This window comes from Canis lupus, chromosome 23 (genome assembly GCF_011100685.1).
Source record: "Canis lupus familiaris isolate Mischka breed German Shepherd chromosome 23, alternate assembly UU_Cfam_GSD_1.0, whole genome shotgun sequence".
In the NCBI taxonomy this organism is placed as follows: Eukaryota; Metazoa; Chordata; class Mammalia; order Carnivora; family Canidae; genus Canis; species Canis lupus.
The window spans coordinates 27326733-27340542 of record NC_049244.1 but is presented as its reverse complement, the minus strand read 5'-3'; the positions used below and the strand labels follow the sequence as shown (position 1 = coordinate 27340542).

The following is a 13810-nucleotide window of genomic DNA, read 5'->3' as shown; positions in this document are numbered from 1 at the left end:
CAGGTGCCCCTGGTAGTGTCAATTAACCTTAGTGTGATTATCATTTTGCATTATATACATGAATCAAATCATCATTATACTTACACCTTATCCTTACATATGTTCTATGTCAATATCTCAATAAAACTAGAAAATAAATAAAATTTTTAAAATTTAAATGTAATCACATATGACATTTTCACTAAATGCAAGGACAAAAGTCTGCACAGTGATACCTACTGAATAAAACCTACACTTGTCAGAGATCCATGCTGTCTAGACACTTTATTGTGGGGGAAATTTTGAGGGAAAAGTTCATGTTTCTAGTCCTACAAATAGAAAACAAATTATTTTCACTTCATTTACAATTAAAAATTATTTTCATCTACTAACAAAAAGTAGTGCCCTAGTCCGAGTCCTTGCCTAAGTGTCCTCAAGTTTACAGATGACATTTCACATTATTACCACTACACTGAGTACTGATATTATATCAAATCAGAGCAGCATCACGATTACACTCCTAACTGCAATTCATGAATGCAAAGGTGCAATTAGATTTATTTCCAATTGAAAACTCAATCCTGTCCTTACCCCCTTATTAAGGTGTTGCCACAAAAAGGGGGAAAGCTGCCTTCCCAGATTACTGGATATGAAAACAAATTGCTTTATTTATTCACTGATTTTATGTTTAAGCGACTTAGAACCCACCTGATGCTTATGTGCACAAAGAACGACTCCTACCCATTAGTAGGTTCTACGTATTAGGCTATATTTACAGAGCTAAAAGAAAACAAAATACAATCTGAATATAGCAATAACAGAAAAAAAGTAGCTTGAACTATTTCTTATCCCAATTGTAAAATGAAGATTGAATTAAATACTACATCAAGGACCTTCTAGCTTTAAAATTCTGCATCTTTATCCTTCTCCTTTCCTCCAAATAAAATCACCTTGCTGAAGTCCTTTTTCCGTAGATAGGAAAGATTAAAATAGTATTTGTATTCCATTTCATTTTTACTATCATTTCAAATAGCCAATAAAATATCAACATACAAGACAACTTCTAAACCAGCTAATCCCTCTGAAATAGGCAAACCAAATTCATTTCTCAAAGTCTTCCAAAAGAGAAACCAGACGAGTCAATTAGTAGTTTAGAGGTAAGCTTCAATGTTCTTCCCCCTTCTGAGCCACGCCACTTAACTTGCCCAAGTATCCTTAAGTTTACAGGTGACATTTTATAGATCATCACCACCGGAGTATTAATAGGTACTACATAAAACTGGAGTAGCATCCCAATTGCTTTATAATTGCAATTCCTAAATACACAAATGCAAAGGTGCAATTGGATTTTATGTCCAAGAAAAACATAATCTTGTTTCGGTTTAAACCTGGTGGTGAATAAAATGGGATAGTCTCCAGAAAGTTCACCAAATTCCTAATGCACACTATGATCCAAATTGCAAAAATTACTTTTTCAAATGTGCAGGACTAGAAACAAAACAAAAATCAATCATTACCTCAACTGTGACTTCTGGAAACGCAAAGTGCCATTAGTTTGGTAAAGATTAAAGACTTGATCTTGAGTTTTACACCTTTAAGAGTATAAAGTGAGTTGACTATACAGGAATTAGCAAGAATTAGCTATGTTCTACTTGTCTTTTAACAGTCCTGTCCCACAGAACTTTCTGATATAAATGTTCTGTATTTGTGCTAATACCATAGTCAATAACACGTGGCTACCAAGCACTTGAAATGTGGCTACAAGACTCAATTAAAAAAAAAAAAAAAAGACTGTGAACTTTTTATTTAATTTTAATTGTTAAAATTTAAGTTGCCACATGTAAGCTAGTGGCTATCATACTGAACAATGCGGTTCTATCATTTGAAATACAATGTATAAACTTCAGTGAACAGCAGGGTTTTTCAATTCATTCCTGAGGATGTTAACAGCTAAAACTTTCTTGATAACTAATGATAAACAAGTCAAGCCAATGGCCTAAACATCAAACATAAAATTCACTCATGAAATGAGAGAATTGATGATACCAAGATTCAGAATTTAAAGCACCATATTCACTAATAGACGATGTTTAAAAAAAAAAAAGAAAAAGACATCTCAAGTTTTTCCCCAGTTTTTGCAAAAGGGGTATTCGCTTTAAGAATAGTTTCCCCAATATATGCCAATTACTTTCCCCTCAAATCTGCCCGATTTTTTAAAACAGATTTTAAATCTGTTTAAAAAAATGGCAAAAATAAATTCTCAGCACTGTAACACCGCCACTCGGTAAATTCCACACGTTGATTTCCCTTTCCTTAAAGAAGGGATTCAAATTTCTGAAAGCCTCTGCATCGCCCGAAAGCCTTGTTATCCATCTTTCCACGTACAAATCATTCTGATACAGCTGCGGTTTCGTTCCTAGACACAATTGTTTTCAGTCCAAAAGAGACAACTGGCACTCTTTTCGGCACTTCAAGTATTCTCTGACCAGCTCTTCCAAAGTCAAGAAAAGTAACCAAAATGGGGCGCGAGAAAGCAACAGAAAACAAGTCTGGGAACTTGCAGGTTGAATTAACTCGTCCCGAAGCAGAAGCAACCGCCTTTAACCCGGGGAGAGAGCGCCTCAATCCACCCGGCTGCAAGGTCGTGACCTGAGGTCACGGCCGCCAGCACCGCTCCCGCCCAGCAGCGGGAAGCCACCTGTTAGGCCCGAGCCTCACCTGGCAGGAGAGAGGAGGCGCCGACCCGGCAGGGCGCCGGCCGCGGGCGCCCAGGCGGCCAGCGCGGGACCCGCCCCTCACGCGGCGGCGACCGGAGACGCCCGCGAGCCCCCCGGCCGCACGTGGGCTTCAGCCGGCGGCGGCTCCGCTGACAGGCCGGTCGCTCGCGGCCCCCGCCCGGCCTCCGCGCGCCCGTGCCCGGGGCAGCACCCCGCCGAGCGGGCGCCCGGGCGGCCCACAGCGCCGGCCCGCCCGCCCGCCCTCCCTCCCTCCCTTCCTTCCTCCCTCCCCGGGCGGCGCGATCCCGCCCCGCCGCCCCGCCGCCCCTCACCTACCTGGTCACGGAGTTTGAGGAACGCCATGGCGGTCGCCTCCACCGCCGCCCCGGCCCGCCGCTTCCGCCCCCGTAGCTTCGGCCGCTGCCCCGGGGCGGGGGGGGGGGGCAGCGAGCGGGTCGGCGGCCGGCTGCGCCGAGGAGTCCGCGGGCAGGGGGCGGTGCCGCCTCCCCGGCCGCCCGCCGCCGCCGCCGCCGCCGCCGAGAGGTGAGGAGCCCGGTCGGTCCCGCCTCCCCCGGGTACTCCCCCGCCCTCTCCTTCCCTTTCTTTCTCTTTCTCTCTCAGCTGCCTCCGCCCGCCGCCGCCGCCGCCGCCGCCTCCTCACGCCCCCTTCCCGAAATACGCCGGCAGCCCCCGCGGCCGCGCCGTTCCAGCCCGCGGCAGCGGCGGCATCCAAACTCCACTCCACAATATTACCACCACCGCCCGCCGCGATTGGCGGCCGCGCGGGGGAGAGGCCAGAGTAAGCCGAGCGCCCATTGGCCACGCCGCCGCGCCCGTCCGCGCCCCCCCACCCTCCTGGAGAGGGAGGGGGCGGAGAGAAGGAAGCGGCGAGGGGTGGGCTGCGAGCTGGCGCGCGCCGGGCGGGGGAGGCGGGCGGGGAGCCGAGCCCGGCAGGGGGAGGGGCGGCCAGGTAGTCCGGGGCGCGCGCCCGGGGCGCGGTGGGCGGAGCCCGGGCGGGGGCGGGGGCGGGGGGGCGTCGGGACGCGGGGTAACGGCCCCGGGTTCGCACGTGGAGGTGCGGCGCGGACTCTCCTCAGCGCGAGGAGGATGGAAGAGCCGGGTGAGGGGCCGGAAGGGGCGTGAGAGGTGGGCACCTGGGGGCCGCCGCCTTCCCGGGAGCGGCGAGGGGACCGGGGCGAGCCCGGCGCGCACGTGCAAGGAGAGTGAGACTGCGCCCGTGGGCCGGGGGAGGAGGGGCGAGGCGGGGGCCGCGGGGGGGCGCGGACTGCCCCGGCCGCGCGCGTCCTCCCCAGCGCACGCCCCTCCGGACCCGCTTGGACTCGTCGCCGCAGGGTGTGAGAGGTGACGCGGGGGGCCGCTGCGCTCCCGGGGGCAGCCACCGGGCCGGGGGGGGGGGGGGGCGGAGGGGGGAGCGATGCTGCACTCCGGGCGGAACGGCGGCATCTTTGCAGCCAAACAGGTTGTGGACGCCAGAGTCTTTCTCTTGCCTGTAGTCCCAATCCGAGGCAAGGCTGCAGTTCTCCAAAATCCTCCTGCCCGACTTGCTTTTTTTTTTTTTTTCCCCTCCTTTCTTCTTTCGCATCTGAAGGGTTTTACCTCCCACTCGAGAGAAATCAATTTAAAAAACAAAAGATGTGCTGGATTTCCAATAAATAGCATCCTCGGATGGAGAAGAAATGATTCCCTCACCCTGCCACACACACACACACACACACACACACACACCCATGCCACCCCACAGTTCTGAAACGGCTTTTCTTTCTAAGGCAGCCGCACACTGTTACCATTCCAGGCTTGTGTGGGAGAAGGCTGTTGTGCGCCTGTGTCTGTCCGCCTGGGCGGCTCCAGCCCCTGGTTAATAAAAGGTACAGATGGTTAAAGCACAAACGTGTGACGTCAGGCTCGGTTTAAAAACGTCCCCTTTTCCCTACATCAATTGTGTCTCTCGGGACAGACTTTATTTAGAGGATCGATTTGAGTTTAATGGCAGGAGAAAAGGGGACCTATGCCAGGACGGTCAGTTTATTACGATGCTGTGCTTAAAACAAAAAGCTTATCTTTTAGCCCCATAAAAAATGCCAATGTCAGTGTGCAAAATGGAAAACACTGCTGGTTAACTAATAGTATGATCCTTCCAATAGTCTTTAACGTACCAATGTCTTGATTCCATAAAAGCAAAATTTACCTAAAATTAACAATCTTACCTGAAATTAACAATCCTCATAAATTATGTTTGCCACTTGAAAAGGAAAGGTTCTCGTAACAGGTAACCACGCTGAGGCTAAAGAGGAAGCTACACTGTTCTTGATTTGCATTATCTTCAGTACCTCACTCCTCTTTACTTCCAACAACTTCAGCAGATATTTGTCATCCAGCCTCTCCTTGTCAGTTCAGTGAGGGTGAATGCATGAAGTTGTAAAAGCATTTGAGTTCCCCAAAACAAAGGTGTTGTGATAATATTGCTAGAGTACTTTGTGATTACAAGTCACCTTTGTAAATAATTACCCATGTTCCATATCCAACACAGAGTTTTATCTTAGTCAAGGGTTGCAGGAATTTACCCTCATTTGTACATGAACCTGTTAAGCACTATGGATGTCTAGGCAGGAATTAATATACCCCGTTCTCCTCTACTCCGCCCCCAATAATATCTTCTCAAGGTTAATGTTCTAGAGTTTAAAAGCACAACAGGAACTTGATTCAGAACATGGCAAAGATTAACTTTTGGGAAACCTCAAGTACATTTGAGAGTATGAATTTAAATTGTGGATTGAGTGCATTTTAATAGGTTTTATGATTGAGCTAATGAAACTTTTCAGAGCCCTTCTGAAATCCTAATTAACAGTAATTGATGAAAATATTTTACAATACACTGTCTCTGACACCCTTGCAAATAGTAAGCTCTGAGTTCTCCTGATAGAGAACGCTCAATACCTAGCTCAATTCTCACCCTTCTCCATCCTGAACAATAATAGGTAACTTGAATCCTAATTTCATGATTTGTAAAAACTAAGCAGAACATTACCTGGCCTACTCATCTCACACCAAATAAGATAATGATATGAAAGGCTGTGGGAACTCTGTGGGACCATTCAAATACAATGTTGTTACAGCTACTTTTCCATAGCTGGAGATGGGAAAACAATCATTCTGGAAAGTAGAAATAAAAAATCTATATAATTGAGCAATAAAATGAAGTAAGATTCATGTTCAAATTCTGATGAACTCTTTCACAATCTTTATTATAAAGTTATTTCTCCCTGTTATAAAATATTCAAATATTAAAGGAATCCATAGTATCAAAAAGTTCCGTACATCAATGCTAATGAGACCACGAACTTGAGTCGTGTCAGTAATCTCTCTCCCCCCACTCATTCCCCTCTCTCTGCCTTTTCTAAATGTCATTTTCATTCCCTCTGACTACAGCTAGCAACTCTACTCACAATTTGAGTATTCTGCTGTCATAAAGGAACTTCAAATTTTAAGTCTCAGGGAATGACTAATCAGTTGAGTTAAACTCATCTGACCATGCTTCAGCCAATCATTACAATGAAAGAAGCAAGATCTTAGAACTTTTAACAGCTTCCATTCAGAATTCATGTATAAAATGGTAGGACGAAAGATGTCATACAGATGTGACCACTGGGGAAATTGTGTTGAGAGGGGCAACCACACTAAATTGTATATAGGATATTGCTATGTGTTGGGCACTTGTCAGCATCTTAAGTGCTTCACCTCATTCAAGTTTTTCAATAACTTTATTAATCTTTTTGTGTTGGGAAACCGGGGCCCAGAGAAGTGGTTTGCCCATAGTTACCTACCTAATGTCAGAGCATGGATGCATGAGAGCCTTGAAAGCCAGGCAAGTAACTAATATGGTAAGAAATAACACTACTGGCGACTTTTGAGCCAGATAATCCTTATATTATAAAAATGATTTTTATGAAGAGACTGAAATACACAGAAATGCATATAATAAGCTGCTAAAGCAGCAAGATAAGTTCAGAAACCTAGAGGATAGAAATAGAAGACCCAATGTACATCTAAAAGAGTTTCTAAAAAAAAAAAAAAAAAAGAGTTTCTAGTGGAGAAAAAATAGAGTATGAAGGAGAGACAATATTCAAGGAGATAATGTGTGAGAATTCTTCAGACCTGAAGAAAAATGTGAGTTATCAAATCAAAGGAAAATGCTGAGGCTCAAGCAGAATAAATTTCTAAAACTGAGACCTGTACACAGGAGTGAAATTACAGAATACCAAATGCAGTAGGAAAATGTTAAAAGTTACCACTGAGAAAAGTCAAATTATCCTAAAAGGAATGACAGTCATTTTGACAGGAATGACCTGTTGGATTTTTTTTTTTTTAAGATTTATTCATTTATTCATTCAGAGAGAGAGAGGCAGAGACACAGGCAGAGGGAGAAGAAGATCCACGCAAGACGCCCGACGTGGGACTCGATCCCGGGTCTCCAGGATCACACCCTGGGCTGCAGGTGGCGTAAACCACTGCACCACCAGGGCTGCCCACCTGTCGGATTTATAAGCAACAACAAATGACAGAAGACAATGGAAACTATCTTCAAATATGGAGAGTCTATAACAGAGAAACTAGAATTCTATACCTAGCTAAACTATCTTTCAGGAGGAAGAAAAAAATAAACACATTTTTGAACTTAATACTCACAGGTTTTTTTTTTTTTTTTTAATTTTTTTTATTTATGATAGTCACAGAGAGAGAGAGAGGCGCAGAGACATAGGCAGAGGGAGAAGCAGGCTCCATGCACCGGGAGCCCTGATGTGGGATTCGATCCCGGGTCTCCAGGATCGCGCCCTGGGCCAAAGGCAGGCGCCAAACCGCTGCCCCACCCAGGGATCCCCTCACAGGTTTTCATTAAAAGACATACTAAGGAATTTGCTCCAATAAGAAAAAAGTCAAACCCAAAAGGAATAAGATGGGAGAAGGAAGAATTAACAAATAAGTTAGCAAAATCTCAGCTAGTCTAAGTCAGTAATATTTTTTTATGTACCAGTATTTTGGAAGTTTAAAACCAGATGAAATTAAAATATGAGCCCTTAATGGGGTGCTTGGATGACTCTCATTGCCGAACATCTGGCTCTTGATTTTGGCTCAGGTCATGATCAGGGTGGTGATATTGAGCACTGAGTCAGGCTCTATTGTTGGGCATGGAGCCTGCTTAAGAGTCTCTCTCTCCGTCTGCCCCTCCTCTCTCTCTTTCTCTCTCTCAAACATAAAATAATTAGCCCTTAAAAATATGGTAGATGATGGCAGAAGGGAGTTCTGAATTAAAGGCTTGATTTACTCAGAAGAAGTGATATACACTTTAATTATAGACTTTGACAGGTTATTATATTGGTTAAAATTCTTTGTTGCAAACAAGAGACTCCAAGCAAGAATTTCTTAAATTGACATTCAGCAGCTCCAGGGTTATTGGTTAAGCTAAACAAACAAACAAACCAGCTTGGGTTAAGGTGCTAGAAAAATTGCCTTAAACCATACAACAGAACTGACATGATAAACTGCTGTTATTCCCAACAAGCACCAAATGCCATGAGCTCAGTTTTTCTTCATCTGTTCCTGCTATCAGCATCAAGGCCAATTCTGTGTCAGAACTTTGATCTTGCAACCACTCCCACCTTTACAGACTAGATACCTCTATCTTTACCCCTGCACCAGCAAAATAAAAGCTGTGTGCAGAGCTTGTATACTCAGTCCTCACGTTTCCACAGGTGCTTCTGGTTAGCAGAGCTTATGTCATAGGCTTGCATCCTGGTTGTAATGGAGGCAGGAAATCTGAGTTCTGAATTTTATACCGGAAGGTGAGATGTATAACCAGGAATTATCCTAAATATAAAAAGGCTATTTAAAAGATTATGGCAGCCTTGAAATGACAGAGTCTGCTACTGGTATACATATTAAACATTGAAGGGTGGTATTCACCAAAATTAGGGAACTAGAATGCCTAACTTCAGATTGATAGAGGGGGAAAAAATAACCTAGAGAAAACTTAGTCACTGGATTAGCAGGCAAAAAAAGAAGGAAAAAAAGGAAATTAAAAGTATAAATAGAAAACAAGATTCTAGAGAGAAGTCCAAGTGTTATTAATCACAATAAATATAAATGGTTTACATTATTAAAAAACAACGACACAGAAAACACATTTAGGATGGATTTTTAAAGAAACCCAGGGCAGCCCAGGTGACTCAGCGGTTTAGTGCCACCTTCAGCCCATGGCATGATCCTGGAGACCCGAGATCAAGTCCCACGTCAGGCTCCCTGCATGGAGCCTGCTTCTCCCTCTGCCTCCCTCTCTCTGTGTCTCTCATGAATAAATAAAAAACTTTTTAAAAATAAAGAAATAAACCCAATCACGTGCTATTTGCAAGTATATGGTTAGAATATATCACCAAAACATTTGGAGGAAGGCAATTTTTTAAACTACCAAGAAAATACTAACCAAAAAATTGTCATCTAATAACATTAATATCCAACATAACAATTTAAAACAAGGATTGATAAAGTAACTATCCACCAAGACAACCTACAGTCATGATACAATCATAAACTTAAGTGCACTCAACCACATAGAGTGAAGTTTGATAGAACTACATAGAGAAATTGATAAATGCATCATCAAAAACTAACAGACAAGTAGATGAAAGGTTAGAATGCCAAGGAATCAATAAGCTTAATATCACATGAGATTATATATATGTATACACACATAAAACCCATAATCAATAGTAAAAAAATAGTCTATACTATTCCTCCAAGAAACTTAGTCCAGCCATTTACAAGTGAATTTTACCAAATGTACAAGAGAAGATGCCTTGCCTTTGTTTTGTTTCACAAAGTAGAAAGTTAAAAACCAAGTGTATAACCAAGACTCTTGATGCACCAGGTGCCTCTCAGATATCTTGTCTTCCAAACCAACCCTCTTATATATCCAGTTTTTGACAAGTGTAGTTATTTCAACAAGGCCATTCAGAACCATTTCATTTGGTCAAAAGCTCTTCCAAAGTGGTTTCTGCTTAACTGCTTTGAATATCTCTCTGTTGGTGATGGCTGCTCTGTGGCTGAAATACATAGGAAATGAATGTAATAGACTGCATAAGCTAAAGATATGTAATTGAATAATATATAAACTATGTAAACAAGCAAAAATCTGAATAGAAAAAATTTTTAAAGACTGGAAAAATATAACTATTAAAGTTGTGTTTGAATGACAAAAGTATGAGTTGTTTCTTCTATTTTTCTATACTCTGCATATTTTGTTCAGTGAGAAATTGTTTGAGTTGTTTCCAAATATATTAGTACTTCATGATTTCATGAGTTCACTGAATAAAAAGGATATGAGACACATTGGGGCATCTGGGTGGCTCAGTCAGTTCAGCAACCAACTCTTGGCTTCAGCTCAGGTCATGACTCAGGGTCATGAGATCAATCCCCGAGTTGGGCTCTGTACTGGGTGTGGAACCTGTTTAAGATTCTTTCTTTCCCCCTCCTTCCCCCACTCATGCATGTTTGAAGTCTCTCTCTCTCTAAAAAAAAAAAAAGAAAAAAGAAAAAAAAAGATATGAGACACATCGGGACGCCTGGATGGCTCAACGGTTGAGTGTCTGCCTTCAGCTCAGGGTGTGATCCTGGAGTCCCAGGATTGAGTCCCACATTGGGCTCCCTGCGTGGAGCCTGCTTCTCCCTCTCCCTCTGTCTCTGCTTCTCTCTGTGTCTCTCATGAATAAATCTTTAAAAATAAAAAAGATATGAGACACATAGAAAATAACTATCAAAATAGCAAAAGAAATTCAGATTATATCATTAAGTACATTAAGTATAATTGGACCAAACATGCTATTCAAAAGGCAAATACTGTCAGACAGAATAAAACAGCAAAATCCAACTCTGTGTCATAGGCCTACAAGAGACACACCTGAATTCAAAAATAAAGTAGATTAAAAATAAAGAATGGAAAAAGCATAGCATGCAAACATAATAATAAGAGGCCTAGAATAGCTATATTAATATCAGACAAACTTTAAGACAAATATTACTGGAAACATTTTTGATAAGTGGTCGATGCATCTAGAAGATATAATAGTTATCTATACATCAAAGAACCAACTCCCAAAATGTATGATGCAAAAATGAAGAGAACTAGACAATAATAGAGATTTCAACATCCCACTTTCAACAGTTGATAGAACAATTAAAGAAGACTTTAAGAACACTGTCGAACAACTTGTCTTAATTAATATTAATAAAACATACCACACCAAAACTGCAGCATACACGTTTCTTTTTAAGTGCATATGGAATGTTCTCCAGGATATACCATATACTATAGCTCAACATAAGTTCCAATAAAATACAGAAGATTAAAAATTGAAATTACATAAAATATGTCCTGTGACAATGGAATTAAAGATCTATAACAGAAAGATAACTGAGAAAACACCAAATAGTTGGAAATTAAGCAATACATTTCTAAATAACTGATGAGTCAAAGAAGAAATCACAAGGGAAATTAATCAGAATTCATGGCATGCATCTAAAGTAGTGCTTATGGGCACCTGAGTGGCTTAATCAGTTGCATGACTGACTCTTGGTTTCTGCTGGGGTTGTGATCTCATGGGTTGTGGAATCAAGCCCTGAGTGGGGCTCCACACTCAGCAAAGAGTCTACATGAAGATTCTCTCCCTCTGCCACTCCTGTCACTTGCACATACATACCCTCTTGCTTCTGTCTCTAAAAAAAGTAAAAAGCAATGCTGAGAGAGAAATATATAACTCTAGATGCCTATATAAAATTTTGAAAAATCAAATACCTAGGATTCCACATTAAGAAACTAGAAAGCAAAAAGCAAGCTAAACACAAAGCAAACAGAAGGAATGAAATAATAAATATTATAGCAGAAAAACAATAGAGAAAACTTTTTAAAAAGTTGATTCTTTGAAAACATCGATAAAATTGACCAAACCCTTGCCTAGACTAACCAAGAAAATAAAAGACACTAATTACTAAAATCATGAAGGAATGGATATCACTACCAACTCTGTAGAAATTAAAAGAATTATAAGGGAATATTACCAACAACTGAATGCCAATAAATCAACCAACTTAGATAAAATGGAATGATTCCTAGAGGTACACAACCAAAACTGACTCAAGAAACAAAATATCTGCATAAACCTTTGACAAGAAAAGATACTGAACTAGTAATTTAAAATCTCACAAACAAAAGCCAGGCCCAGATGGTGTCCCTAGTGAATTCTATCAAATATTTAAAGAAAAAATAAGACCAATCCTTCACAAATTCTTCGAGAAAAAGAACACTTCCCAACTTATTTTAGGAGGCCAGTACTACCCTGTTTCCAAAGACAGACAAAGACATCACAGGAAAAGCCTGCAGAACAATATCCCTTATGAACAAAGATATAAAAATCCTTAACAAAATATTACCAAATTGAATTAAGCAACTTTAAAAAAGAAGAATATATCATTCCCAAGTTGGATTTATTTCAGGAATACAGAGTTAGTTTAACATCTGAAGATCAATTAATGTATTATATTAATGGAATGAAGGACAAAACCCACATAATCTTCTCTGTAGAGTAGGAAGAACCAGCAAAGGATATTGAGTGGGATAAGAAAAATCAAAACCAAGAATGTATTTATCTTTTTCTTCCTTTTTTTTTTTTCTTTTTCTAATTTGGCAGAGAAAGAGACCACAAGTAGGCTGAGTGCAGGCAGAAGGAGAGGGAGAAGCAGAGAGCCTGATGCAGAGCTCAATCCCAGGACCCTGGGATCATGACCCGAACAGAGAGCAGACACTTAACTGACTGAGCCACCCAGGTGCCCCTCGAGAATGTATTTCAAGAAAGAGAGTGGTCAACTGGTTGATTTCTGCTAGGTCCAATAGAAAGAGAAATTGGATTTTTTAGGATCATTGGATTACACCATATGGAGGTTGATGACAACTTTCGGAAGGGTTTCAGAAAAATGGCATAACTAAAAATCTGATTGGAGGGGTGCCTGGGTGGTTCAGCCGGTTAAATGTCTGCCTTCAGCTCAGGTCATGATCCCAGGTCCCTGCTGAGCAGGGAGCCCGATTCTCCCTCTCCCTCTGCTGCTCCCCCTGCTTGTGCTCCCCCTCTTAAGTAAAGACAATCTTAAAAAAAATAAATCTGATTGGAATGAGTTAGAAGAGAATGAAAAGTGAAGAGGTGGAGAAAATGAATAAAGACGACTTTTTCAAGGTGTCTTATTTTAAAAGGCAGGAGAGAAATAGAACAGTAGATGAAGAGAAATGAGAAGCCTAAGGGGAGCTGTTTTTGTCTTTTAAGGTGGTAGATATTACATCACCTGTATAGGCTGGGGAGTGATAGAGTTGAAAGGGAAAAATTGACAATGCAAAAGAGAGAACAGATACCTGTAGGAGCAAAGTCCTTGAAAAGGCAAGAGGAAATGAGATGCAATTCAGAAGTAGAAAGTGTCAAGAACTCTGAAATGTCTGAGATTTTATCTAACATGTATGCTAAGTTAGCCTGTCATAATTTCATGGATGCTGGCAGAAAACATGAGATGCCTGGGTCAGAGACCAAGGATTTCATTTCTCACAGCAATAGCAGTAGCCAGAGATCAGAATTTTATTGCATCAATTTCCTGAACCTCCATTCCCACGGAGCAATGTAGGAAGAGGGCCAGGTAATGCCTGCATGTGCAGTGGGTTGCATTACAAGTAAGGAAATCTGAGCTTAGTGAACCTGAATCTTTTACATTGGGCAGTAAATATGCCTGTCCTTTGCTCCAGAGAAAGACATTATTTTTATTATAATGGACAGTAAGCTTCACTATACTCCTACTATTTGTTCCAAAGGAAGACACTATCTCTATCTTCCAAGGCTATTCACTCTACAAATATCCTTGATGAGATAGTCTGAATCGAAACAGATATAAGAGACACATGGAGAACTATCTCTCAACAGAGAGTTTAGTCTTAATAGCATGGACAGTTCATTCATTTACAGTGTGGAGGTTGGGGAAATGGGGGAAGATAAGATTGGAAAAGAGCCAGT

At 41.9% G+C, this 13810-nt stretch overlaps 1 protein-coding gene across 4 annotated transcripts in view; it reads right to left on the bottom strand.

The window, feature by feature from the left end:
- ANKRD28 (ankyrin repeat domain 28) overlaps nucleotides 1–3134 on the bottom strand; it is a 189378-nt gene extending 186244 nt beyond the window's left edge. Inside the window, exon 1 of one of the 4 annotated variants that reach the window (XM_038570777.1) lies at nucleotides 3033–3134. Coding sequence is in view for 1 of the 4 variants with exons in the window: in XM_038570776.1 (XP_038426704.1) it covers nucleotides 3033–3059 (27 nt within the window). In the remaining 3 variants the exon portion in view is untranslated. The remainder of the gene's footprint in view (nucleotides 1–3032) is intronic. The other 3 variants (XM_038570776.1, XM_038570780.1, XM_038570775.1) reach the window with 3 other exon arrangements.
- Nucleotides 3135–13810: the final 10676 nt, after the last annotated feature.